General features: G+C 46.1%; 1 protein-coding gene across 4 annotated transcripts in view; it reads right to left on the bottom strand.

The window, feature by feature from the left end:
- Positions 1-26486, bottom strand: part of IARS1 (isoleucyl-tRNA synthetase 1) — a 67392-nt gene that overhangs the window by 8545 nt on the left and 32361 nt on the right. For 3 of the 4 annotated variants that reach the window (XM_019434276.2, XM_019434277.2, XM_019434279.2), the window contains 17 exons: positions 26077-26203; positions 24795-24868; positions 24231-24425; positions 22381-22467; positions 20913-20996; positions 19807-19951; positions 18362-18482; positions 15796-15887; positions 14741-14818; positions 13807-13928; positions 13467-13569; positions 13146-13229; positions 11208-11382; positions 8754-8866; positions 6947-7042; positions 5934-6110; positions 5021-5126 (listed from right to left, as the gene is read on the bottom strand). In XM_019434276.2, coding sequence (XP_019289821.2) covers positions 5021-5126; positions 5934-6110; positions 6947-7042; positions 8754-8866; positions 11208-11382; positions 13146-13229; positions 13467-13569; positions 13807-13928; positions 14741-14818; positions 15796-15887; positions 18362-18482; positions 19807-19951; positions 20913-20996; positions 22381-22467; positions 24231-24425; positions 24795-24868; positions 26077-26203 — 1979 coding nt within the window. The remainder of the gene's footprint in view (positions 1-5020; positions 5127-5933; positions 6111-6946; positions 7043-8753; positions 8867-11207; positions 11383-13145; positions 13230-13466; positions 13570-13806; positions 13929-14740; positions 14819-15795; positions 15888-18361; positions 18483-19806; positions 19952-20912; positions 20997-22380; positions 22468-24230; positions 24426-24794; positions 24869-26076; positions 26204-26486) is intronic. The other variant, XM_019434278.2, reaches the window with a different exon arrangement.

Genomic DNA, 26486 nt, shown 5'->3' on the forward strand with positions numbered 1-26486 from the left:
ATAGAATTGGTGTTAGTTTTTTCAAGTCTGGTTGAATTCTCTGGAAAAAGCATTTGGGTCTGATTTCTTTTTTTTAAAAGAAAATTTCTTTTTTTCTCCTCAGACACCCTTCCTCCCTTTTCTAAGACAAACTTACTATGAACTTTGTTTCTCAAGCCCACTTTTACCTATAAACAATAAGTGGTGATGTATAGTTGACATGCGATATTCTTAGCTTCAGGTACACATCACAGAGAATTATTTTTTCTTTTTTAACAATGTGTAGATTGATTGATGTATTTTTTAAGTAATCTCTACACTCAATGTGGGGCTCAAACTCACAACCCTGAGAAAGAGTTGCATGCCCTAATGACTAAGCTAGCCAGGTGCCCTGAGATGTGATATTTTTATGTTATGAAATGATCCCTACACAGTTATCACAACATTACCAACTGTACCTCAAATCCTTGGGACTCAGGGATCTTAACAACTGCAAGTCTGTATCTCCTAACCCCCTTCAACGACTCCACCTGTCCCCTAACCCCTCTTAATGGTAACCAAGCATGCTTCTGGCAGCTGTGAGTCTGTTTCTGTTCTACTTTATTGGCTTGGTTGCTTTCTTTTTTGTTGTTGTTTTTACATTTAACATATAAGTAAATTCATACAGAATGCTACCCCATTGTATAACTGTGAAACTTGCTTATTTCATTAAAAATATTTTTTGGGGGGTGCCTGGGTGGCTCAGTCAGTTAAGCTACTGACTTCTGCTCAGGTCATGATCTCACCGTTCATGAGTTCAAGCCCTGTGTCGGGCTCTGTGCTGACAGCTCAGAGCCTGGAGCCTGCTTCTGAGTCTGTGTCTCCCTCTCTCTCTGCCCCTCCCCCACTCACACTTGTCTCTGTCTTTCAAAAATAAATGTTAAAAAAATTAAAAAATATATTTTTGGGATAATAGAAAAGTTTATAGATATATTTCATTACTTTTAATTGGTATATAGTATTCCACTTTCTGATGTACATCTGCATTGTCCAAACACTCTCAGTGATGCTCTTAGACTCAACTAGACAATCAAACTTTCTTGAGAGTTAAAAAAAATTTTTTTTAAATGTTTTATTTTTCAGAGAGGAGACACACACACACACACACACACACACACACACACACACACACAATGTGAGTGGGGGAGGGGTAGAGAGAGAGGGAGCCTCAGAATCTGAAGAAGGCTCCAGGCTCTGAGCTGGCAGCACAGAGCCCCATGTGGGGGCTTGAACTCGTGAACTGTGAGATCATGACCTGAGCTGAAGTCAGATAATTAACGGACTTAGCCACCCAGGTCCCTGAAACATTTTTTTTTTTTTTTAATTTTTTTTTTTTCAACGTTTTTTTATTTATTTTTGGGACAGAGAGAGACATAGCATGAACGGGGGAGGGGCAGAGAGAGAGGGAGACACAGAATCGGAAACAGGCTCCAGGCTCCGAGCCGTCCATCAGCCCAGAGCCTGACGTGGGGCTCGAACTCACGGACCGCGAGATCGTGACCTGGCTGAAGTCGGACGCCTAACCGACTGCGCCACCCAGGCGCCCCTGAAACATTTTTTTTGATGTGAGTCTTTAGAGATACAAATTACCTGCAGTCACATATTTTGATATGTTGTATTTTCCCTTTCACTCAGTTTTATGTGTTTTTTTCCCTTGACATATTTTTTCCAAATTACGGATTATTTAAAAAAATGTTGTTTAGTTTTCAGTGTGTGGAGATTTTGCTTTCACCTTCCTGTTACTGATTTACAGTTTGATTGCCCATGGTCAGAGAACATACTCTATACAATTTCAATCCTGAAATGTGTTGAGGTCTGTTTTCTGGCCCACACCATGGTCCATCCCATAGTAAATGTCCTGTAGGAGTCTGAGCAGGACATGCATTCCACTGCTGTTGGGTGAGCTGTTCCATTAATGCTGATTAGATTCTGGTTTTCTGTCTAGCAGTTCTATCATTTGTTGAAAGAGGTATATATTCAATTTTCAAACTGTAACTATGAATTTTCTCCCTCCTTTAAGGCCTATCAGTTTTCTTTCTTGTGATGTGCAGCTCTACTGGGTGCGTCCACATTTGGGATCATTATGTTTTCCCTGTGGATTGACATCTGTATCATTATTCATGTCACCGGTGACTTTCTTTGCTATGAAGTCAACTTTGTTGAAATGAACACTGACGTTTTTGCTTTCTTTGATTAACGTCTGTGTGGCAGATCTTTTTTTATCCTTTTACTTTCAACTTATATTGTTATATTTGAATATACTTATATTGTTATATTTGAATTCCTTATATACAGCATATAGCTGGTAGTTTTTTATAAGTCTGCCAATTTCTATTAACTGGTCTATTTAGAACTATTTACATTTAGTGTAATTATTATTATTATTTTTAAAGTTTATTTCTTTGAGACAGTGTGTGGGGGAAGGGCAGAGAGAGTGAGGGAAAGAGAGAGAGAAACCCAAGCAGGCTCTGTGCTGTCAGTGCAGAGCCTGGAGTGAGGCTCGATCTTACAAACTCTGAGATCATGACCTGAGCTGAAGTCAGATGCTTAACCAACTAAGACACCCAGGTGACCCTTTATTATTTTTCAAAGTAAACTCTATGCCCAATGCAGGGCTTGAACTCACGACCTGGAGATTGAGAGTCACATGCTTCATCGACTAAGCCAGCCAGTGCCCTGTCACTTCCCACCCCCTCCATTTAGTGTAATTATTGATGTTAGCTTAAGCCCTTCGTTTTAATTTTCTGCTTTCCACTTGTTCTTTTTTTCCCTAAGCTTCCTGTGGGTTATATGAACACATTCTAGAATTCCATTTTTATTTCTGTCGTGTTTTTGTATGTGTCTCTAGGAATAGGCTTTTTCAGTGGTTGCACCAGGCAGTATCTCATGTACACACAAATGCTGGACCACTAGTGTCAGTGTATGACCAGCTTGAGGGAAACACAGGAATCTGACCTCCCTTTCTATCAGTCTGCTCTTCACTACTTTTAATTCTCTTAAATATTCTCGTGTATACACTGAGAGGTCAGTTTTGTTATAGCCATCAAATAATTTAGAAAAATCAAGGAGGAAAGTTTGTTGCATTTATCTATATTTTGACTCTTTCTATTGTTCTTTCTTCTCTCCTAATGTCCCTACATTTCTTGTCATTTTCTTTCTGTTTTAAGAATTTCCTCTACTTATTCTTTTAGGATAGATCATGCTAGCAACAAATTCTTTTAGCTTCCCTTCACTTGGGAATGTCTTGATTTTCCCTTCACCTTGAAAGATATTTTGCCTGACCCAGAATTCAGGTTTCTCTCAGTTTCTTGAATCTGTAGGTGCACATGTTGTGCCAAATTTAAGAAGTTTTCGGCCATTATTTCTTTGAATACTTTTCCACTGCTGTCCTTCCTTCTCACTCTCCCGGAATTCAGGGGGAGAATATTAAACTTCTGTTAATATCCCATAGATCTTTCAGACTATTCACTTTTTTTCAGATTAAAAAGACCTTTCTTTTGTTCAGAATGGGCAATGTCTGTTGTTCTACCAGTTCACAGATTCTTTCCCGTCCCTTCTATTCTGTCATTGAACCCATCCACTGTGTTTTGTATTTTAGTCTTGTATTTATCAGTTTTAAAATTTTCACTTGTTCCTACAGTGTTCAGGGCTGCTTTACACTTTGTCAGATAATTTTTACCATTTCTGTCATCTTGGTGTTCACATGTGTCTTTTTTCATTCAGCTTAAGATCTTCCTGGTTATTGACATGATGATTAATTTTCAATGAAAACTTGGATGTGTAAGGTATTAAGACTGGTTCTTATTTAAATCTTCTATTTTAGCTTGCTTTGTCTGACATCACACTGGCAGGAAAAGGGGCACTGCTTTGCTCCTGCCTGGTGGGAGGAGAAGCTAGGCTCCTAGTTCAGCCTCCAATGCCACAAAGGTCAGGACTCCTCAGTACTACAGGTGTGGAGAGCATGAGGAGAGAGTTCCCACCTGAAGAGACCTTCTTGGCCTTTAAGAGTATGAGTGCTTCCTCACTGTTCCCCGTACAGCCTTCACGGACCCCCTTGCAGGATGGTGGGAGTACACAGCCTCATTAGCCCTGGGTGGTAGTGAGGGAATGGACGCCTTGGTACTGCCCAGTGGTCTCAGTGATAGTACCGGGCAGAGGGGCTTATTGCTGCCCAGGGAGGATGAAAAAGTCTCAGCTCAGTGTTTGGGCTTCTGACACCATGGTGGCGACAGGACCTTGAGGATCCTCAGCCTGGCAAAGGTCTAGGCTCCTCACTTGGCCTTTGCTGCTATTGAGTGTTAGTGGGGCCATAGTTTTTTCTGTTGTGTTTGGCTGCAGTAGAGAAGAAGTCTAGAAGTTTTCTGTCTTGCTAGGCTACACCCCTACTGGTCCTCTGTCTACAAAAAGCAGAATTTGTTGGGATGTTTTGTCTGCACTTGGCATTTCCAGTTGCCAACTTCTTCAGCTCCAAGTCTGGGATACGTGAGGCAAAAAGAAACACCAGGGAACTCTCCATAGTCTGTTGGCCTCAAGGTCCCTCATTGGTCTGCATCTTCTGACATATCACACCCAGGGTATTCGGTGGTACTTTGTGGGAAGAATAGGGAAAAGTATGCCTACTCTACTTCCTGGAAGTACAAGTCTGACCGTTTACCTCTGTGGATTCATTTTGACGGCAATTAGAAAGAGAAAGTTATATGATGTTCCTAGTTCTCTTATAACAGCTTTAAAGACATTCATAGGTTTAGGGGTACCTGGGTGGCTTGGTCGGTTAAGCGTCCGACTTTGGCTCAGGTCATGATCTCACGGTCCGTGAGTTTGAGCCCCACGTCAGGTTCTGTGCTGACAGCTCAGAGCCTGGAGCTTCGGATTCTGTGTCTCCCTCTCTCCCTGCCCCTCCCTGGAACTCTCACAAATAAATATTTAAAAAAAAAAAAAAAAACAACATTCATAGGATTAGCTAAAAAATAAAGTACAAACCACAGGATTCATTTATTCTTACCTTGCTCGCTGCCATTTGTACAAATGTTAAGATTGACATATGCACAAGCAGGCCCAGGCGGGGATGATCCTCTGGTGAGTGTAATTTCCAGGTCAGATCCCTTTAACTGAGCACATGAGAGTATGAGACTGAGTAACTGCAGCACCGACCACAGTGTCACCAACTAACACAGCAACTGCTCCTCACGTCAAGAGCTCTGCACAATTCTGAGAGCATACTCAACCCCACCACTAAGATAGTCAAAAGCTACCGCTTTTCCCTTCATGTTTCTCTCTTTTCACCTTGTTCTCTTAAAAATATACAAAACAGAAATGAAACTATCTTGTAACTTGATCCATTGAAACAACAGTGACATCCAGCCCAGCCTGTCCCCTATAAAGGAGGAATGAGACAAAGGACAAATGACTGAATACATAACTGACACAAAAAGGAACTCCTTCCTCTTCTATTAATGATCTATTTCTTAATTATGGCCAATATCTTCCATGTCTTGGTTTCACATTTTCATAGTTACATCTAAAATGTGCCAACAGGAAATGAAGTAGTTATAATTTTATGTACAATCTACTACCGTCAAAGTTAACTGCTTTACAAGTCAACTGCTGTTTGCTTTTAACAGTCAGTCAAAGAATCCACAATATTAACTTCTCTAGTTTTAGATAAAGCAGTCCCACGCAGCCACTGATTTCCCGGCAACCCTCATGCGCCTACTGGCTACCTTCCCCAGGGAACTGCTGTGAGAACAGTCCCTCCCTCCCTCTCTGGACGCCCCCTCCCAGACCTGATCCAGTGTATCAGGACTGAGGACTGTGCCAATTGCTACTGGGGGCACAATATCAACAGATAACAACATAAACTTAACATAAAATCTAACCTTGTATCTTTTGACAGTTCAGCAGAACCCAGAACTCACCTGTGTTTTTTCTTGAATAAGGACGTTATCTGATAATGGAACTGGGTATGGTTTCAAGGGAGCCTTTATGGTGGCAAATATAAACTCCGTGTGGCTTTCGATAACATTATTCAGATACTTTCCTTCAGACTTAGCTTTATAGTAAACTGTTATTTCATCAGTCGGAACCAGATTGCACTGAAGGCACATACAGAAAATTTACAAGAAAGTGCATTTGTTAATCAAAACGGACAGTGCTGCTGAGCACGGCTGACAGTCCCATGTTGGATCATTACAGAAGGGCACAGGCTCCTGCCCAACCCTCCTCTGAAACAAAGGAGTGACCGAGTGCAAACGTGCTCACAGAGCTCTGAACTGAGGCAGAACTCACAAGCACCCTGTTACCTGCTGGACTCCTGAGGTCTGGACTCCAGACCACAGGTCTCAGACACCTGGCCTAAGGGCTGGTGGGGGCCCCCTGCTCCAGTCAGGGTGGGGGAGCCTCTGCCAGGGATGGGGTGTGGAGGAGACCCCTCCTCAGGGTTAGGGTGTGGGGTGGGAGCTCCTGGCTGCCTCACCGGGCCAGCGATGGGCACGGTGCACCCGTCCTGGCTCCCAGCTCCCTAGTGAGGAGAACGACCCCCTCAGTCCAGATACAACAGTGCCTCCCTGAGCGAGGAGCCCTTCCTCGGACACCGGCTGTCATGTCTGGTGCCAGTCAGGAGGGCGACCGATCCAGAAGAGGATTTTGTGGAAACCCTGGAGAACTGGAAGCAGTGGACAAAGGGTGGGTTGGCTGAATGCTCCTAGTCAGAGAAACAAAAGAGCCACGTGCAGTTTGGGGTGACTGAGTAGGGAGGGGAAGGGCCCACGTTTCCTACAGGGTACAACGTACACATTGCAGATCTGGGACTAATTCCCATTACTCAATTACAATTACCTGTTTACATTAGCTGCCTCTCCTGTCCTCCCCAACAACACAAACAAACCATGCAAAACTCCCAGTTTGCTTGTACTTAATGTGACAAACTGACCTTTTTGCGAAGTTTCTGGATGCGATTGATGACCTCCCGAGCCACTCCTTCATCCACCATGGACTGTTCGGGGGTGACGTCTAAGAGAACCAAAGCCTGTAGGAATGGATGGTGCACAGCATGTAAGGAGGAATGGCTCTCAAACCCAGCACAACTGTATGTAAATTAAATTCTAAGGAGTCTGTAACACAGCACTATTCACCCCAGTGAGCAAAAGAGATAAAGTTACACTAGCATCTGGATGGCTCAGGTGCTTCTTTGTGAGAAGCCATTCCTCTCGCCAGGAGAGGCTGGCGTCTCCTGTTCTGCAGGTGCTGCTCCCAGGACACATGAGAACCTTGAGTCTCTGTGTAACTGCTGTTTGTCTGTGTGACCGCCCTTGCAGGGAGTGGGGTCAACAGTCACGGCCCACATGACCGCATGGCTTCTCACACCGTGGACGAGCTGGTGAGGGCCCCAGAGCTGCCCCGTTTCTTCAGCCAGGAACCCTGCTGTCCTTTGGATCGGGGGATTCGAGACGTGATTTCTACAGGGGACTGCAATACGCTTGATGGGATAGAAACTGCCATCTGCTTACTGACTTTGTCTACTTCCTACGCCATCTGTCATGGAGGCTGTTGAAGACGATGTGAGTAATGTAATGTTGTCGCCAGCACAGAGGGGGGCACGCTCGTAAATCAAGCACCAGCCCCAAAGACATTTCTGAGGAAACTCAATCAGTGAACAAACTTGCTTTACTAGAGGGCAGAACTGGAGATGGATGAGGAGGAGTCAGGGCAGGGCCACCCTGGTTCACAACACATAACCTGTGTCAAGAATCCCAGAGGACAAGGCCACCTCCTTGAGTGACTTCCTCAGGCTGGCCGCCATCAGGGTGTTCACACTCTCCCACCCTCGTCTCAGCTTCTTCCCCGATGGCTCCTCATGCCATCCGCCCATGGGGAGCTGGAGGCTGGCCTTCCTCACGTGGTACTTGCCGCCCCACTACACGGGGCATGTTACGCACAGGGGGCCTCCCGTGAGCCCCCCACTCCCACCCTGGATATCTTATGACCCATCTGCCCAGAGAAGTCTGGTTGGAAGCAAAGAGAGAAGCTCTGACCCCAAAATCTAAAACTGCTGCAAGCCCCCTCCAGGAGGTCCCACACCAACCCACCCCCACGCTAGGCGCTGGGCAAGAGGCCTTCTCTGTGCTCATTTCTTTTCTTTCTTTTTTTTTTTTTTTTAATAATTTTTTAATACTTACTTTTGAGAGAGAGAGAGAGAGAGAAAGAGAGAGAGAGAGAGGCGTGAGCAGGGGAGGGGCAGAGAGAGAGGGAGACACAGAATCTGAAGCAGGCTCCAGGCCCTGAGCTGGCAGCACAGAGCCCGATGCAGGGCTGGAACTCACGAACCGTGAGATTATGACCTGAGGCAAAGTCGGATGCTTAACCAACTGAGCCACCAGGCATCCCTGTGCCCATTTCTACCAGGTAACTCATCATGCAGAAGAGTAAGAACTAAGTTCCTTTTCTGTCTCCGTGACTGACTTGATCCTTGAAGGGTGGGGTTACATCTTGCTCATTTTTGTACGACCTGACACTCACGACGATTGCCAGCAGAGGTCACAAAATTTCTATTCACATATACGTCAAAGAAATGCCATGTTAAGAGGAGACAACAGAGGAGTTTACTAGAGAAATCTCAGGTGAATGCCTGGTCGATCTTACCCCAGGACGGGCTGCCAGAGCTGTCAGGACAGGGTGGTAAATACTTTCTCCTCTTATGCTATCTTCTGGAAAAGCAATGTTCTAGGGAAGAGAAGTACCTGGGCATCCGAGTGCGCTTCGTACTGCGTTGTCCCTCCTGCTGTCTGGTCAAAGGTGTACATGAGGCGGATGTCCTCTTCATGCAGCTCGTGACCTTCGACAACAATGGTCCCTATCGGAGAAGCAGCTGCCACTGTTAATCAGCCCCCTGCCTCCTCCTCACACCACCCAGCTACCAATATATTATGCCATTTTTTTTAAGTTTATTTATTTTGAAGGGGGAGGGCAGAGAGAGAGAGAGAGAGAGAGAGAGAGAGAGAGAGAGAGAATGCCAAAAGGGCTCAATCTCACGAACTGTGAGATTACGACCTGAGCCAAAATCAAGAGTCGGACGCTTAACTGACTAAGCCACCCAGGTGCCCCCCGATGCATCAAGCTGCAGAGACTTCAAGAGATCATCATGTCTTCCTGACTCATGCCATTGTTGCAGTCAAGGATGCGAGAGACTTCCTTTACACTTGCCCAGGCTGCCTTGAGGACAGTTATATCACCGCCAACGTCTACCCGTGTATATAAGCCCCTAGAACCAAAGGCCTATGCCAGAAGGTGACATGTCCCCACCATAAACACACAGCAGCATGATGGAAGAGAACAGGCTGCAGAGTCCAGTCGGACCCAGGCCCCCACCCACTGGCTGCAGGACCCTGGTGTTCCACTACCTGCTGAGGATAGGAGGGCAAGGGTGACGTGAAGCCAACAGTGAGCAGGGGGAAGTGCTGGGCACCACCCTCCCCTGGCAGCCAGGACGCATGAACAGCGGCTGTCGGTAACGCCCATCTGCGGTGAAGCCTGCTGTGGTCACCTACAACGGTCTTGGTCAGCACTGACTTTACGTCACTCTGTTCTGAAAACCATTTTGCTTCCCATTAGTGCAGAAATCCATTTGAAAAGTAGTTTAAAAGGAACCTGTAGATCTTTAGTATCAAGTAAATCTTATTTCAGGAATTTTAAAATATTTTGGCCATCTGTTGACACAACTTAGATTTGTGATTTGAAGTTTAATCAAAGATTGTTAATTTAACAAATCAAGCAAGTTGGTAATGACGCAACTTTTATTTGCTAGCTTCCTATGCTTTATAAATTTTATCCAAAAATGTGAGGACTTTTAGGGACACTTCTCCCGAATTCCATGACCACTCATCTGATTTGAGTCCTTAAATCTCCTCTTGTGACACATCTGCACTTACGATTTTCAGCTTCAGAGGGAGCCCTCGCCATCAAACACCTTGTGCCCTCAGGTGGCTGCAGCACATTGAGCAGACAGTAAGACCACAGGATTCTAATCAAGGCAGAGCTGAGAATTCCCGGGCACCTGGAAGGTCCCCCAGAGGAGAGGAGAGAGGGGCTGAGTCCCCTTTCCTAACCTCCTCGTATTATCCTAGGCTTTTCCTTCAGAGCACTTGTCAAAACTACGATTTCCACAAATTTTCAATGTCGGCCAGCACATGAAGATAAGGACACCGTCTGTCTTACTCAATTCTGGGTTCCCAGGGCCAACCAAATGGAAAAGCTTTAGAAAGTATTTGTTGAATGAATCCAACTCCAATCTTGCCAAAATCTGAGACCAAACTATGAATTCTAGAGATCTTAGAGAAATCATGGGAAGTTCTCACCCAGTTGTCCCTCACAAGCAGCTCCAAACCTCAGTGCTAAATCCCTTTCTCAAAATAGACTTTAATCCTTTCTTTCGAATATATTCTAGTCTTCATTTGGATACCTCCAAAAACCTACATGCTTTTTCTCCAAAAGCAATGACAGTACCGATGACACTTGATACCAGGGGGTTCAGCTCTCACTAGGGTAGTTTCTGGGCTCATGTTAGCATCTGCAGAATTCACTGGTAATGAAGGTTCCACCCATCTGGTTCAGTAAGTTCTACCTGGAAATCTAGCTCAGCGGAATCAATTCTATGGAATATTTCCATGTGAGAATACTCACTGCAATATTATTGAGAATAGTAAAAGAAGGGAAACAATCTAAAGAATCAAAAATAAGACTGGTTAAAAACATCAGATGTCCCTATGAAAGAAAATTATTATAGCAATTATTGAAATAACATTTTAAAGACTAATAACACACTTAAAGTAAGAAGTGCAAAATAAAAAAGTGAATAAAACATAAAGTATATAAGTGAAAAACACATTTAAAATTATAGCGTCATCTCCATTTTGTAAGGCTCCAGTTACGTGACTATCTGTGTAACAAGAAGGAAATCAATCAGAATTTTCATACTGCTCCAGCAGGGGCAGAGAGTAGGCACTCAATCTGCATTAAACGGATGGGTGATGGGTTAGGGGGCATTTTTAGTCTCTTCTTTTCCAAAATTATCAGTATTTGTAATAAACATGTTTATGACCAGCAGAGGCTGGAACAGTGCAGATCAAACAGGAGCCCAGGTGAGAGACCGCATCACGCGAGGGCCATGGACAGGGTCGGCAGGGGTAGACACCCACCAGTCTCCTGGAAACGCTCTAGCTCCTCGCTGCTTAGCTGCTTGATGGCCGTCATCACCGCCCTGAAGGCTCCCTTCAGCCGCTTGCCCAGGACCATGTGGTCAGGTTCTGCCCTTAGGCGAATGCCATACTTGTTTTTATCTGTAGACAGTGTAACTTTGCGAACATTCAACTCCTATAGTTGGTAGCCAAGATGAAACAGAAACATGGGAGATGAAAACGTGTGTCCACAAAAACTTGATATTCATAGTAACCTAAGTCACAACTGCCAAAAAGTGGAACCACCCTAGAGACCCTCACCTGTGACGGGGAAACAAAATGTGGTCTATTCACACAACGGACTATTATTAGCAAAATAAAGGAACGAATCACAGCCACAGCCTATACCATGAATGACCCTTGGTGCCAAGTGAAAGAAGGCAGACTCAAAAGACCATGTACTGTCCGGTTCCACTTACAGGAAACATCCCGAGCAAGCACACCCAGGGACCGAAAACTTACACCTGTGGTTGCCAGGGCACAGTGGGGTCCTAAGGGCAGAATGGTGTGTGAATGCTAATGGATACTGGGTGTCTCTTTGGGGTGATGAAAACGTTATAAAATTATAATGGCTGAACAACTCTATAAATAATACTTACAAATCCTTCTTGTCCAGATCATTCAAGACAGTTGAGCAAAACTCAACTAAATAAGATTCTAGAATTAGAAATATGAACTTCACCTCTCAGGAGTAACGTTTACTCGAGCAATCTCAAAGCTCTAGAAGGTTAACTACCAATTTTCTGAAGAATCAGGTGGCTGTAACATGTCTTGCCTCGACTGTGCTAGTTATGGGTTACCAATGCAGCAGGAAATGGAGGTGGCAGGTCATTATACCTGACTGGATTACTTGACCTGATCATAGTGAATAAGACAATCTATTTAAATATACTCTATTTTTAACCCTATCTGCAAGCATTAGTTATAGAATTTATAATCTAACTCTTTAGTCCCTAATATATGTCTAGAATCCTCAAGCAATTCAAAACCAAATCTAGAAATTAATATTTTCTATAGTAATATATTTAAATATTACCTGTAAAAACATAAAATTGAAATTAAAAATATATTTATTTTTAAAACATCGTGGAATATAGCTTTCTGGGAGACAACTGACATCACAGTTTACGCTGACTCCAAATGCACTCCCTGGGACCTACCCACATCCACACGCTAACATATGCACAAAGACACATACCTTTTCTTTGTAGTCAGAAACCTGAGTTTTCAACAATGGGAAAGTGATTTAAACAAAGACGTAGCGGAGAGCAAACACTCTCCAGTTGTTAAAAGAATAAAGGAGGTCTCTAGGTTCTGACCTTGGGAGTCCTTTAAGAAAAACTGTCAAGTGAGAAAACCAAGTTGAAGACTACACACACGTGGTCCTCTCTAGCACAAAGTCAATGGTGTGTACATGTGTGTGCACACAGTGCTCCGACAACCTGGCGGGGATGCCCTGGTGAACATCCCCAGAAGCCGTTGGACGAGAAGGGACTCACCCCATACTTGTTGCTAGAGTCTGAGCTGCTCATGACCAACGCGTGCTCACCTGTTACTTAATGATTTGATGGAACGGTTTTTGGGTTAATTAACAAAACACTCTGGAGAAAGTAAGTGGATGAAGATAGTGAGTGTATTACCACTAAGGTAACGAAATCCACTGATCTTGGAACTGCTTTTAAAGAATTACAATTACACTGTAAAAAATGCAAAAATGCATGCTGATTATAAGCAAAGTGTCACATTCCGTGGATGGTTTGGCATATGAATGTACTGACACACGAAAGGAAAGGATAAATGATACATTCAAAGTGAACCTCACTGAAGAGAACTAGTCACAATAATCTTCTCAAAGAAGGAATTCTGTTCGGACCCAAACAGACAAGCCAGAGGTCTTACCTCAATGATATACTTCTCCAGAGATTTGATCTCATTGAGAGCTTCTGGATCCTGGTGAATAACCACAATTTCTTTCAGAGGATACTAGGAGGAAAGGAATGGAAAGTTTACCAAGCAGCCAGCCCTTGAAACTGCAGGAAAATGAAATGTTAAAATCTGAATCTCAAGTTCCAGACTGATCAGGCTCATCTGGCACTAAGTCATCCACACCCCTGTTGCAGAAAAGAAAAAAAAAAAATACCATTGCTGGAAGCTCTCTAAGAAAATGCTCCAAAGGCATAATGATTTAGGCCTGTGCACGTAAAATACAAAGCGTCAAACCTTTATCGGAATGGTTTTGCGGTCTCGAATCACTCGCCCAAGCTCAATCACAGACTGCATCCGAGAGACCGCGCTCTCCGTGTTCTTGTCAATCAGCTCCTCCCTGGTGGCAGAGGTGGGGGTGAGAGGGGCCCCATGAGAAGACAGTCCCAAATGACAGGCATGCACAGTGAGGAAGGGGCGGCCCCAGGAGCCTCCACACTGAACATCCCTCCAGCCCCTCCGCAGCCTGAGGAGCGGGCGGGCTAGCAGGCGGGCAAAGGGCATGGAGGGGCCAGAGCAGGGCCGCCATGCGAGCCTTCCTGGACCCAGGAGAGGCTTACGTGTGTTTGATTCTTACCGAACGTGGGGCAGCATGAGGTAGTGGATGCTGAGTGTGTCCTTGTCCTGGACAGAACCGGGGTCAATCAGCAGCTTTAGATTCTGGTACATCAATTCGGTAAGAAAAGGTGTATAGGGGGCCTGCGTGAGGACATCGGATATCACATCACTGACACACAGTCATCAGTAACTGATTTCAGTTAGAGTGGAAACAGCAGCTCCACACTTTAGAGAACAACACAGGGACATGCACAGAAGTGGGCATGAGATTACTGAACACACCGTGTGAAAGAAACGGCCTCCTTCTGAACTTGGCATGATGGATGCCGTGCAGCACAGTAGCAGGGTTGTAGCCGGAGGCCCTGAAACATCCCGGAGGAAGGTGTGCAATAAAACAGGAGCCCTGGCCACATTAATATGCACACGACTGAATGTCCCTACACCTCAGAAACCTCATCTGTAAACTGGGGACATGTTCCCTAGGGTGACGGTGAGTGAGTCGGACTTCAGGCACGGGTACTAGACAGGTTCCTGTTCATGAATGTTCAGAAAGTGAACAGAAGACTTGTAACATCACACTAGAAAAGTGGTAATAGGATATTGAGAACCTAAGCTGGAATTTTCACTTGTGTATCACTGAATATTTTAATTGATAGGATCATGTTTTTATAGAAATCCAGGTAAAGATGGGTGTGTGCTCACAGAGAGCAGTGGCTTTTCTATCTGGAGGCCAGCACTCTCCCTGAAATGTGCTGCCAGTGTGAACAGGAAGTGAATGTGTCTTATCCCCTCCTGACACAGACAAGCTAGTAAGATTCTGGAAAAGGAAGTACAGATTCAAGTTGTTTTAAAGCTTCTATTCCTATTTCTGGGGGGATAGGTACAGACTAGACACAGACAGAGGACACAGCAGCAATGGGGCTGGCATTTCAGAACTGGGTCCAGTATCTCACCATAAGTCTGCACAGAGATAGCAGAACACTGAACAAGGTCTCCAGGGCCATGACACAGTCCTCCACCCCGTTTTCGCCCTAGTCAACAAGAAAGGAACACGCATCAGACTGGGAGGCGACCTGCAGAGCACAGAGCACGCGGACACGACAGAGGGCCTGGGACAGGAGGCCAGCATGGGCCCTGCTATTTTCCACCTCGGAGGCCCAGGTGGACGGAAGGACCTGCAGGCATCGGGTGCCACGTACGGAAACATGTAGAGAAAACTTAAAGTAATTTTAGGTAAGATTCTCATTTTTAAAAAATGTATACACTGTGTATTTTAAAAAACATACACACTGTATATTTAAGAAATAATTACACTATCATTGTAGGAAAAACACAAAGGTTATAAAAAAAGAAGTCAACCATAATGAAGTTATGCAGAAGTAACCACGGTGAAAAGTTTAGTTTAAGCCCCTCGAGATGTGTGTGTATAGGTATGTGGTCTATTGAACAAAAATGAAATTACTGTCCTGTTACAGGCCTTCATCATTCACACACCTGAAGATAGACTGATGGGATGAGGCACAGGTGCCCTCATGGTCTATGTGTGGCCTTAGAGCCTCGGACAGGATGCAGGCATCACCGAGGCCAAGTCCCCCACGGGCTCAGGGAAGAGTCCTGTCAACAAATAATGGACCTTCTAGAGGAAGAACCAAGGAGGGGCCCCTCTTGGGATCACAGCCATACCAGAAACACTGGCAAGTATCTGTATGAATTTCTTCTGTATTTTAAGAGATTCTGCTCAGCTTAGTCTCATATGGCCCTGAGACTGTCCAATATGACGTGTCATTAGCTGTGTTTTGAAAATATGTGGTGACTTTTAGAACTTACAGATTCCCATCCATCAAATGGTGATAAATATAGTTAACTTGCAATGTAAAAAGGAGAAAGAGAAAGAGCTTCAAAAACCAAGAGCATCTGGAAACATTCCTTTCTCTTCTGGCTACGCCCAGGTGTCTCTACTGTTGCTGCCCTCATATCCATCTGTGAGCAGCAGCCTGCGTGCACTCACCTTCAACCTTCTGCGGTTCATCCGGACGTACCAGTTGGTTAGGACATCCACGAACTTGACCAGGCGAGGCACTACAGTATAGAGCCTGTAAGCTGAAAGCAGGCGATCAGGCAGTTAAGAACAGGTGAGCATCTGGGGTACGGCAAGGGCCAGACACAAGACAGGGCTGGCTGCCCTGCCACCCCAGGGATGCCACGACTGCTAAGGGGTCAGGAAGAAGCAAAGGGACAGCCCTGATGGCATGCACCAAGGATGCACCAGACGGCCGTCAGGGTGTCCAGGGGCACATGAACCACCCTGTGTGAGCTGAGGACAAGCTCCCGCTGTCAGTGAGAGAAACAGAGCCCCCAGACCCGCAGTGGAGGCCACAGGTGCACACCACATGGCTCCATGAGGCCTGTTTCCCTGGTGCTGTGTGTGGGGCGGCACCACGAAAGCTCAACTTCCTTGCACTGTGCTACCCTGAGCGTCCACTAGGTCGTGCTAGATGCACCGAGGGCTCTAGTCAGGGGCTGAGGCACAGCACCAGGCCAGTGCTTTCCCACCAGGAACGCTCTGCTCCGAGGTCTGGAGACACTCTGGCGGTCACAGCTGGGCAGGTGGGCCCCGGGGAAGCTGCTCACCGTCCTACAGTGCAGAGCCAGCCCCCTACAGAGGATGCCTGGCCCAAATCCCCAGTGGAACAGGCTTCCTAGAGGCCACAAACGTCCAGGAAAGACCGCAGAGGAGGCGGTAAAAGGAGAAAGATAGGAGAGCTCCCGAGGAATTCCAAGGGCAAATAGAACGGTGAGGGTGCTCAGCCAGCCATGTTTGAGGCATGGGCCTATAGTTAGTATTTTCCTGTTCACCTCCCCTTAATGGATACTCTCCACTGTACAAAAATACACACCAAAAGCAAGAATAAGACCAACAATTATAAGTAAATACAACTTGTATCAATGAAAGTGTTCAGTAAATGTTAACGAGGCCTCTGGTCTAAACTGGTAACCACGGGGCGCCTCGGTGGCTCAGCCGGTTAAGCATCTGACTCTTGATTTCTGCTCAGGTCATGATCTTGCGGTTTGTAAGTTCAAGGTCTGTGTGGGGCTCTGGAACCGGCTTGGGATTCTCTCTCTCCCCGTCTCTGCCCTTCCCCCACCCCCAAATAAAAAACTGGTAACCACAATGAGAAGCTGCCAAGGGCAGAGCGCGGCTCACAAAGACCAGGGCTGAGGTGCCAGTGGCCACTCACTCCCGGAGAGGCGACATGGCAAGTGGAGGCCTAGTCTGAAGGGAAGAGGAGTCAGTGATTTCTAGGGTTCACTACACCCCTCGCCTTCTCAGAGGCTAGAGTTCCCTGTGCCTAGGTGCCAACCCTTGGAGGGCACACAGAACCATCACAGCACAGCAGTACCATGCGCTGTGGGGTCCCTGACGGGAACCGCAGACCCTCTGGTCCTCAGAACCCTGTCTGTGAGGGGGTGAAGGTAAAGAGTTGGCTGCTGTTCATCTCCTGCGCTCAGCCATATGTGCTTCCCAGGAGACAGGCCCGAGCTCAGGTGCTGCCCAAAGACAGTCCCCAGGCTTGTTTCCTATCAGTCGGGAGGGACGGGTGGACATGGCTGCGAGCAGGTGTCCTGGGGTGTGCACTGAGCTCTGCCTTACACATTCATTTCCATCTTCACTTACATCAATTTGTCCAACAGTTTGATAGTCACCTGATCCTTAATGATACATGTTCAGTGGGTGGGCGCAGGCCTCAAGGGATGGGGTGGAATCCTTCTGTGCCAGGTGCTGGGGCACCAAGGAGGCCATATGCCTGCACGAACGGCAGGGCATTGGGGGGGCAGGTTAAACTCGCCAGGGCATGCGCAGCAGAGCCGTCTCTCCTCCTCTGCCCACCGACTTTGTCAGACCCATGTCAGGTAACCTACTTTAGTAGTTTCTGGAATTTCTCTCTCAGACTTGTAGCTATTCTGTCCCCTACCTCCAGGAAACCAACATAAGCTACTCTCCCCACCTGTGTCTAAGACCCAATTCGTTAGGTAACAGAAATATGGGGAAATATCTGCTTCATTATTATTTTTCTGTATTTCCTAGTTTTTCTAGACCAAACAGGGACTACTTATTTAATGATTAATGCAGACTAAAAATAAGTAAAAATGCGTGTTAACAAATACTACCTGAACATCTACTATCTTCCGGCTACTCTATGCACACGATCTTGGTTTGAGCTTCATAACGACGCCTCTACACACTTTCCACAGAAAGAAACTGCAGCTTGAGGACTTTAGGCAGCACCTACCACCGGAAAAGGTGGTGGGGGTGGGTTCTGAACCACTGAAGCCATGGAAGGCCACGGGTCCGCAATGGTACCTGGGGCGGGCAGGGTGAGGCTGAGCACATTTCTACAATAAGCCTTAACAAGACCATACCTGAGAGATTAAAAGAAACAATTACTTGTCTCCTGTTCTGTATCTCTCAAATTGCCTATAAAACTTTCTCTATATTTATAGAGAAACACAGTTAAGCATCAAAAGGGCAATCAGAAAGAAAAGAGCCCTTATATCCGGCCCTAGAGTCTTACCTGCCATTTCGGTCTCAAAGAACCCAACCAGCGACTGCATGCAGGATAGGACCCAGCGGTCTGTCACGTTGGCACTTTCTTTAACCGTGTTCTCATTGTACAGGAACTCCATTTCTTCCTCCTGGGGAGTGACAGTCACTGAAACGTTCTGTGTGCTTAGGGGAAATTACCGCACAGAAATGAATGCTTTGAATCACTCCACCTGAAAGTAGCTCACAACAATCCACAAAACCCCAGAAGCCAATGGGCAATTTAAATTTCTGTCGCAATATTTTCCAAATAAGCTCTACACTTGGGATATTACGTCCTCAATGAATTACATTTTTGAGTGAAGTAAAGAAAATCTAGAGGAAAAATATCCCTTCGCACCAAAAAGTTTATGAATTAAAAAATATTCCAAAGTCTTGTAAGTGTAGGATTTAGTTACTTAAAGCTGCATAGCAAAAGCTAGTACAGCTAGCCAGGACTGGATGAAGGTGTATAAACCGAACATGAACAGTAGAAATTTATGTCTCTGCTTTACTGTCCACTGTACTGAATGCTTTGACTCGCCCCTCCTTTTCCCTTGCAAAACCCTCCTCAAGCTGTAGGCCCATTTCATCCATGCCCTCCACACTGTAGCAACCCCAGGCTGGCAGAGCAATGGCCATGCTAATGGTGGCCCTGATCTGAGGGCCTGATGGTGGAGCTCGTGCCCGGCTGCCAAGCCCAGGAGAGCCCCATGGTGCTCCCGAGTCCCGCAACAGCTAGAGGCCTGCAGGGACCTGCCTACCCTCCATGACTCACAGGGAGAGGCCATGTCAGGAGATGAGCCAGAGGCAGCCAACGGTGAACAGCCAGCCCACCGGAGTGTGGCCTCCAACCAATTTCCGGAAAGGATTAATGTTGCGTGATTAGTCAATGGTATTGTACACAGTAAGGCGCTGGACATAGAAGATGCGTGGTATCGGGGTCTGACCCCAAACGGAGCCCTGAGAGCACAGACAGGCACCCCCGTGCAATGGAGCCTCAGGGGAGGTGGCTTCTCAGACGGGGCAGAGAATCTCCCCAAGGCACTTCCACACACACCACAATCCTGGTTTTCCCTCCTAACAACCCAGTGGGACGTCTCTCACTTTCAGAGCCTGGACCTGGATGCACCACTGAGCACCGTGTGTAGCAGCCTCTCCTCAGCGGTTCCTCACTGCAGGCGGCCGACTCACCTCCACCCCACCTGTCAGCCTGGGGTCCAGGAGGGAGGGCAAGTGGGGGATCAATAAACCTCCAAGGGGACTCCTCTGCAGGGGCCCAGCATGCCGCAGAGGCCAGCTGGAGCCCACCCAGTGCAGACCCCAGACTCTGTGCACTTTCACTGGTGGCCCCCCAACAGCTCTGAGCCCCATCCACAGGGACCTCTCTGTGGTGTTGTCCATGGAGCTCTTTCCTACACAAACCCAAGCTCACACCTTCTGCAGCCTCAGCACGTTCTGGATGAAGAAGCGATAGGCGTTGTACCATGGGAGCAGCACGTCCTTCAAGACATCACGCACACCCTCCTCCTTAAAGCGGAGGTTTTCTGCTCTCACCACAGGGGAGTTGATCAGATACAATCTGGATGAGGAGAAAAATCACACAGAAAAAGAACACAGAAATTAAAACAAGTATTATTATTGGGCATGTTGACAAGACAAACAAGAAAATTAGCATTTTTACATAAAGGGGGAGAATCACCAATACTCTTCTAATGGTCAATTTAAAAGTGACAAAGCTCTTACTCTGTGTAGGAAAACTAGTGAATAACGAAGGGGAGACGTAACCCCTACCACGATGTGGCACTCGGCCAACCCAGGGGCACCCGCAGGGATTCACAGAAGGAGCAGAGGGCTCCAGAGGACAGAGGCCAGGGGTGCTGCTAAACACCAGATGGGACAGTCCTCACTTTAATGACTGATGTGGTTCTCAGGTTGTCAGCAGGCCCAACGGGAAGTCTAACAGATAACCGGGGGGTGGGGGAGGACACCCCATTCACTGCCCCTGGGCCACACAGCAACTGCCAACGTGCTTGGGCACAGCCCCTGGATGTGTCTCCGTGTCTGTGGCAGGAGGAGGCGGGACGAGACGTCTGTGGTTCCCCTGCCACCCAAACACTTCATGTCCATGACTAGGACTCCTATTTCAAGTGGTGGCTCACATTTCTCTACAAGCCTTTCGATATTAGTTTTTATGTGCTCTAGCATAAATATACCACAGATGGCCCTTCTGAGGAGCAAGTGTAAAAAAGGACTAAATGGCCAAGGAGATGGGAGTCAGGGGAGGGAGGGAGGCAGAAAGCCCAGCAGCCGGCCCGAGAGCAACACAGGCCCAGTTCCCCACAATACCTCTGGGTTTGTACACACTCCTGTTATTTAGAAAACCACCTTGTGGGTTTGGAGCCAACACCACACCAACGTAACTGACCACGTTACCACACACACTTTTCAAAAGCTAATTATAAACCAAATTAAGAACCACGATCAATAAAGGGAGCTTACATAAAACGACATTATACACAGGACAGGGCAGTGGCTTGTACCTGAGGGCGTCAGCACCATATTTATGGATGATTGAAAGTGGATCCGGATAATTCTTTTTTCGCTTGCTCATTTTTTGGCCATCACTTGAAAAAACAAAAAGGAGATGCCAATCAAATGCGTCACTGTCGCGGTTTACCCTTTACATATGGTTATAGGTCACTTGCACACTGGAATACATAAATGTAAGTGGCATAATGGCACAATAGGTAGTCTTTACGAACACAGTGGTGAGTCAGTGGAGAAGTTGAAAACACAGGCTCAGCATTTATCCCAGAGAAATGAAAACCTGAATTGGTGCAAAAGCCTGTAACAGCAGTTCATAGTCAGCAACCACTGGGGACAACCCCGTGTCCTCCGGCAGGCTATGGTCAAGCTGCTGTCAACCGCACCCGGAGCACTGCTCCACCGAGGACACAACTCTCCCGAGGAATCTCCAGGGCATTTCACTGAGTGGCAAAGCCAGGCCCTAAGTCACAGAGGGTAGGATTCCATTCACATAACAGAACTTGAAGTGATGGAATCAGAGATGAGGAGCAGACTAGTGGTTGCTGGGGGGCCAGGGGCAAAGGTGGGGGGCCGGGGGAGTCCTGGGACGCCAAAACAGTCTAGTACCTTGACCGTGCTGGTGGGCACAGGGACCTACCTACATGTGTGGTAACTGTGTGCAACTAAGCACACAAGCAAATGGGTACATGTGAGACAGGGCTGAACAGGATGGGGCGGTGATGACGCTGGGTCTGAAAAGTGTGACCTGGCAAAGCACACCAGGGCTCTCTGTTACTGCTGCACAACTGTACGCAAATCTACGATTCGATAATGTTTTCAATTAAAAAAACTCCAAAGATGCACAGACAGTAGAGCCAGACTCGCTGTGTGCACAAGGTGACTTTATCATCGTTGGCTGTGTTACTTTGAACGAGTTGCTTATTCTGTATCTCAAACTCCTCAAATGTCCAAATGGGATAAGAAAAGGACCCACGTCAGTTCTGGGGCTCTGATGAGAGAAAACGAAACACTCACAGCAGGGCCTGCACAATGTCTTGCCTCGGAAAACACAAGGCAAGGTATCTATGTAAATGTTTACTTCCTATTTTTAGTAATTTGCGCTTGACTTTTAATGACTACGGGTAATAGAAGAAAAAATAAGAATCCTCTATGACTTCGAAAATCTCTAGAACCCATAGTTCCCTCATGTTAAAAAGACAAAAAAAATCTTTATTAAAGGACCAGGGTACAGATTAAATAAGTACCAACAGTGAATGTACTTTATCACAGGATGCATGCCCCCACCCCCCTCAGGCCTCACTCTCTAGTCTGCCCTTCTCCCTGGGAGGGACTGACACTTGGAGAGAAGTGGGCAGGAGGGGAGGGAAGGTAAGGGAAGAGAAGGGAAGAGCAGCAACAAGAAATGGCTAGACCCGCCCGGACCATGGCTGCTAGAGCAAAGGGCCAGGGACAAGCACCTGCCTGGCCAGGACGAGCCCGTTCACAATCACGTTCCTGAAAGGCGGCTGTCCGAAGAGAGCCGTGGCCAGCACCAGCAGGGTGTAAAACCTGGAAAAAACCCATAAACAGATCAGCAACAACAGAAAAGGAATCTGAGCAAAGGAAAAAAGACTATGTTTATTTATAGTACTAAATTTCTATTTTGGATCAGTTACCCTTATTGTTTATGACAAAGGTTCTTGGCTGGTGACACTGGAAACATTTGGGGGTGTGCTGAAAAACCACACAGGACCCCACTGCACACAAATCAGGTCAGAAAACAGAAAATGTGACTGAAAGCTAATAAAGTACCCCAGCAGCTGAGGACAGAACTGCCGCCCTCCTCAGGGGCCAGCTGGCAGCCTCTCGGGACCCCTAGATATGCCAGGCTGAAAATCCAGGTGTGTGTGGCCTTAGCATAATGTCACGTGAGACAGTCTGAGGACAGAAGATGCAGAAGACACTCTCCCCCAAAAGTCAGACAGCAGAGACTAGGAATGCAGATGACATCTTTGCTCTGCCAGACGCCACGCACACTGCTGCCTTGCTAGCTCGCTTGTTCCCTAAACTCCACCACATCCCTGCAGCCACCCTAGTGAGTGATGCTCCAGTGTCACTTCCAGCCTGGTTTTGCACCCCAAGACATGACAGGACATGGACGGTTGAGGGTGGACCAGACAGCCTTCCTCTGAAGGTGGGTCAAGAGGTCCTGGCTGCCAGGACAGGCAGCCTGAGCCTGAGGCAGGCGGGGAGAGACGTGCACTGAGAGACCCACAGGACTGTCAAGGGCTGGCAGACATCGCCACCCCCCCAGGGACATAACCTGCTGGTGAGGCATCTGGCCTTCCCTAAGAAGGGCTTTGGACCTGTTCCTAAAGATAAATGGATTGGAGGCTGAAAATGGCACTTTCTGGAACATTAAGACTGGAATTCAATTTGTGATGTCTATTGCAGATGTAAAAGTAGAAAATGACACTAATGTTCCTGAAACACTGCTGTAAAAACATTACTAATCAAAGTGGAATGAGAACCTGGGCCAGCCAAATTTCTCATCCACGAGAAGGGAACTCACCTTTTTCTAACCCACAAGACAAGGGTACTGCTTTAAACAGGCACCAGATAAAAACAATGCCAAAAGCCTTCCCCTCCTTGCTTTTTTCCCCCCAAGTCTGGATTTTTTAGAATGTTGATTTTATGAAGCTAGCTTTAACATCTGAGTACTCTTCCAAGTATTCTTTAAATCTGTAGCACCCAAATCATTATCTTACATGTAAGTACTCATTAAACATTTGAGTAGCTTGTTTAAAATGAATAAAATAAGGACATACATTTTGTTTTATATCACTTAATCTTCAAGTATAACAAATCTATTCCAAAATGTCAATGAAGTAATTCAAACTCTAAAACAGCTTTACTGCAGTGAGAGATCTCTACACAAAAGAAACTTTATTATTTACTTATTTTTATGTTTATTTTTCAAACAGAGAGAGAGAGAGAGATCACGAGAGCATATGAGGGCAGAGACAAGGAGACAGATCTAAAGAAGGCTTTGTGTAGATAGCAGAGAGCCTGATGTGAGGCTTGAACTCACAAACCACAAGATCATGACCTGAGTCAAAGTCAGACACTTAACTGACTTAGCCATCCAGGAGTCCCTCAAAAGACATTGTAATAATATGTTGGGTGGTGAGGGGCAGAGGGCAAGAACAGAGCCTGTCTTGTTTGACACAATCCCTCCAGCACCCAGCTAATCGATGTTAGGTGCTCAGTTAAATACCTTGAAATCCAATAAAATCAAATCAGTAAAATTCTTGAAAGAACAAAGAACATACCATCCTCTGGTTTGGTCAATGCCTTCGGCAATGAAGTCTGCAGGAAATGCATCATCAAACTCCCTCTTGTTTTCAAATGGATAATGAACTTGAGCATAGGGCATGCTGCCGCTCTCGAACCAACAGTCAAACACCTCAGAGATACGACGCAACACCCCCTTCCCACAACGGGAAGGAATGGTCAGATGGTCAATGCTAAGAAACAAAGCAAAGCCACTTCTATTAGTTTTAACTACAAAACAACTTGCAGTCTAATTACCAAGAGGAAACACGATACCTATCAAGCTTTCATCTGCAAACAGAAACAGTGGTAGTCATCACAGGCTGTCAGAGGGCACTGTGATGCTCAATCTGGGGGTTCATACCATAGTCACCAGACATCCAACTCCAGGACAGAGGCCACCCTTCATGAACATGACCTGAGTCACCAACAGAGTAACTCAGCAAACCAGTACTTGATTCCGACACGTAGCTCTGAGATCTGTTCTACAGACGCCTCCCCAGCACCTAGCCGGGTGCTCTCTAAATGACGGAACAAAGAAAAGCGGACGTTCAGAGACTGACCTCTCTCTGTGGAGATCAGAGACCTTCGCTCCTGACAGTTCTTCAAGCTCTGCCATTGATCCAATGCATACTACCTGTCAAAGCAAAGTCAAAAGGCAGAAGAATCTCAGAGCCAAAGACCACACAGCTTTACTTTACGCAGCATTCACACTTAGTTTTGGAAATCTCTGACTTTCAGGATGGCTGTCAGTAACGTGGCTTACGTCATCAAAGGCTGCAGGTCACTGAGGAGATGAGAGGGCTCCACTATATCAGGAGTCCCTACATGGAGAGCACCTAACAGCATCCACTCAACACGTACTTTTGAGGGTTTACTAGCAACCAGCATAAATGAAATGCCTCGACTATTATTCTGAGGCATCTTAGTTTCTTCTCAGCACTTGAATTTGGCTCTTTAATCTGGAATCTTTCCAAGTCAAAGCTAGAAGTAAATTATTGTGCATGGACCGGATCAAACTAATGAGATCACAACACCTCACTCAGGATTGCCTCCAGCTGGGCCGCCCAAGCAGGAACTGCTGTGGGTCTCACCGGGGGTGTCTGCTCCTAGGGAGCACGCACACACAGCCCTTTCCTTAGCCCTCAGACTTGGCTACCTAACTGCTGTTTTTTTCATGTCTTGTAGTCTTCATGCCAAAGGCCGCCATGGGGGTATATCTATAGACATGTATGCGTATTTACACACATAATCACTTGGCTTTATAAAACATAAGGTTGGCAATGCTTTGGTAATTTTTAAATTTTTAAAACTTTATTTATTTATTTTGAGAGAGACAGAGATGGTGTGAGCAGGAGAGGGGCAGATAGTGGGAGAGAGAGAATCCCAAGCAGGCTCTGCACTGTCAGCGCAGAGTGTGACGTGGGGCTTGAACTCATGAAACCGTGAGATCATGACCTGAGCGGAAACCGACAGTTGGATGCTTAACTGGCTGGGCTACCCAGGCATCCCTGGTAATGTTTTTTAAGCCTTCCCTTCACACTGCTACGTAAGGGTAGATTCACATGCTATGGCACAGTGCAGGTGTGGAGTCTCCATTCCGATTAGCAGTTACTCACAAGGAGAGAAAAGGGGGTGAGCAACACAGAGTGATAAATACAATTTAAAAATATTTAACAGAAGTAAAATTAAGTTAACTGTCCCTCCCCCCAAATTCTTATTTATATGATTCTAGGAAGAATAAAGAGAAACAGATGAAATAAGAAAGGAGCAAAGAGAAAAGAAATAGTATCAGACACACAAATGAGGTGCTTTAGCAAAAATCAACAGAACGCATGGCCTCACCTCCTCGAAGTCATCACTGACCCACAGGGGGATAGGGGTGCCCCAGTATCTGTTTCTGGAAATTGCCCAGTCACGTGCATCTTTTAGCCAATTTCCAAATCGCTTTTCTCGCACAAACTCTGGGACCCTGCAATAAACAGATGAGAGCATGGTCTAGGAGCTCAGCGTGTGTCAGAGCAGTAAGCACAAATGGCTTCTGTAGGTACATTAAAATATAAACACATATCCTTAAAATGACTGTTATTTAAGGCTCACAGAAAAGAAAAATGCTCCCTCCATATGCCTTATCACAGAAAGGATGCTACTTCTCTTATATTATTTAGATTATTTCACGGTGTTGAAAATATAGAATAAAAAATAGCTACTATTACAGTGTTTAATAAAAGATGACCCTTAGAACTACTATATTT

This window comes from Panthera pardus, unplaced genomic scaffold (assembly GCF_024362965.1).
Source record: "Panthera pardus isolate Hobbes unplaced genomic scaffold, ASM2436296v1 HiC_scaffold_20, whole genome shotgun sequence".
NCBI lineage: Eukaryota > Metazoa > Chordata > Mammalia > Carnivora > Felidae > Panthera > Panthera pardus.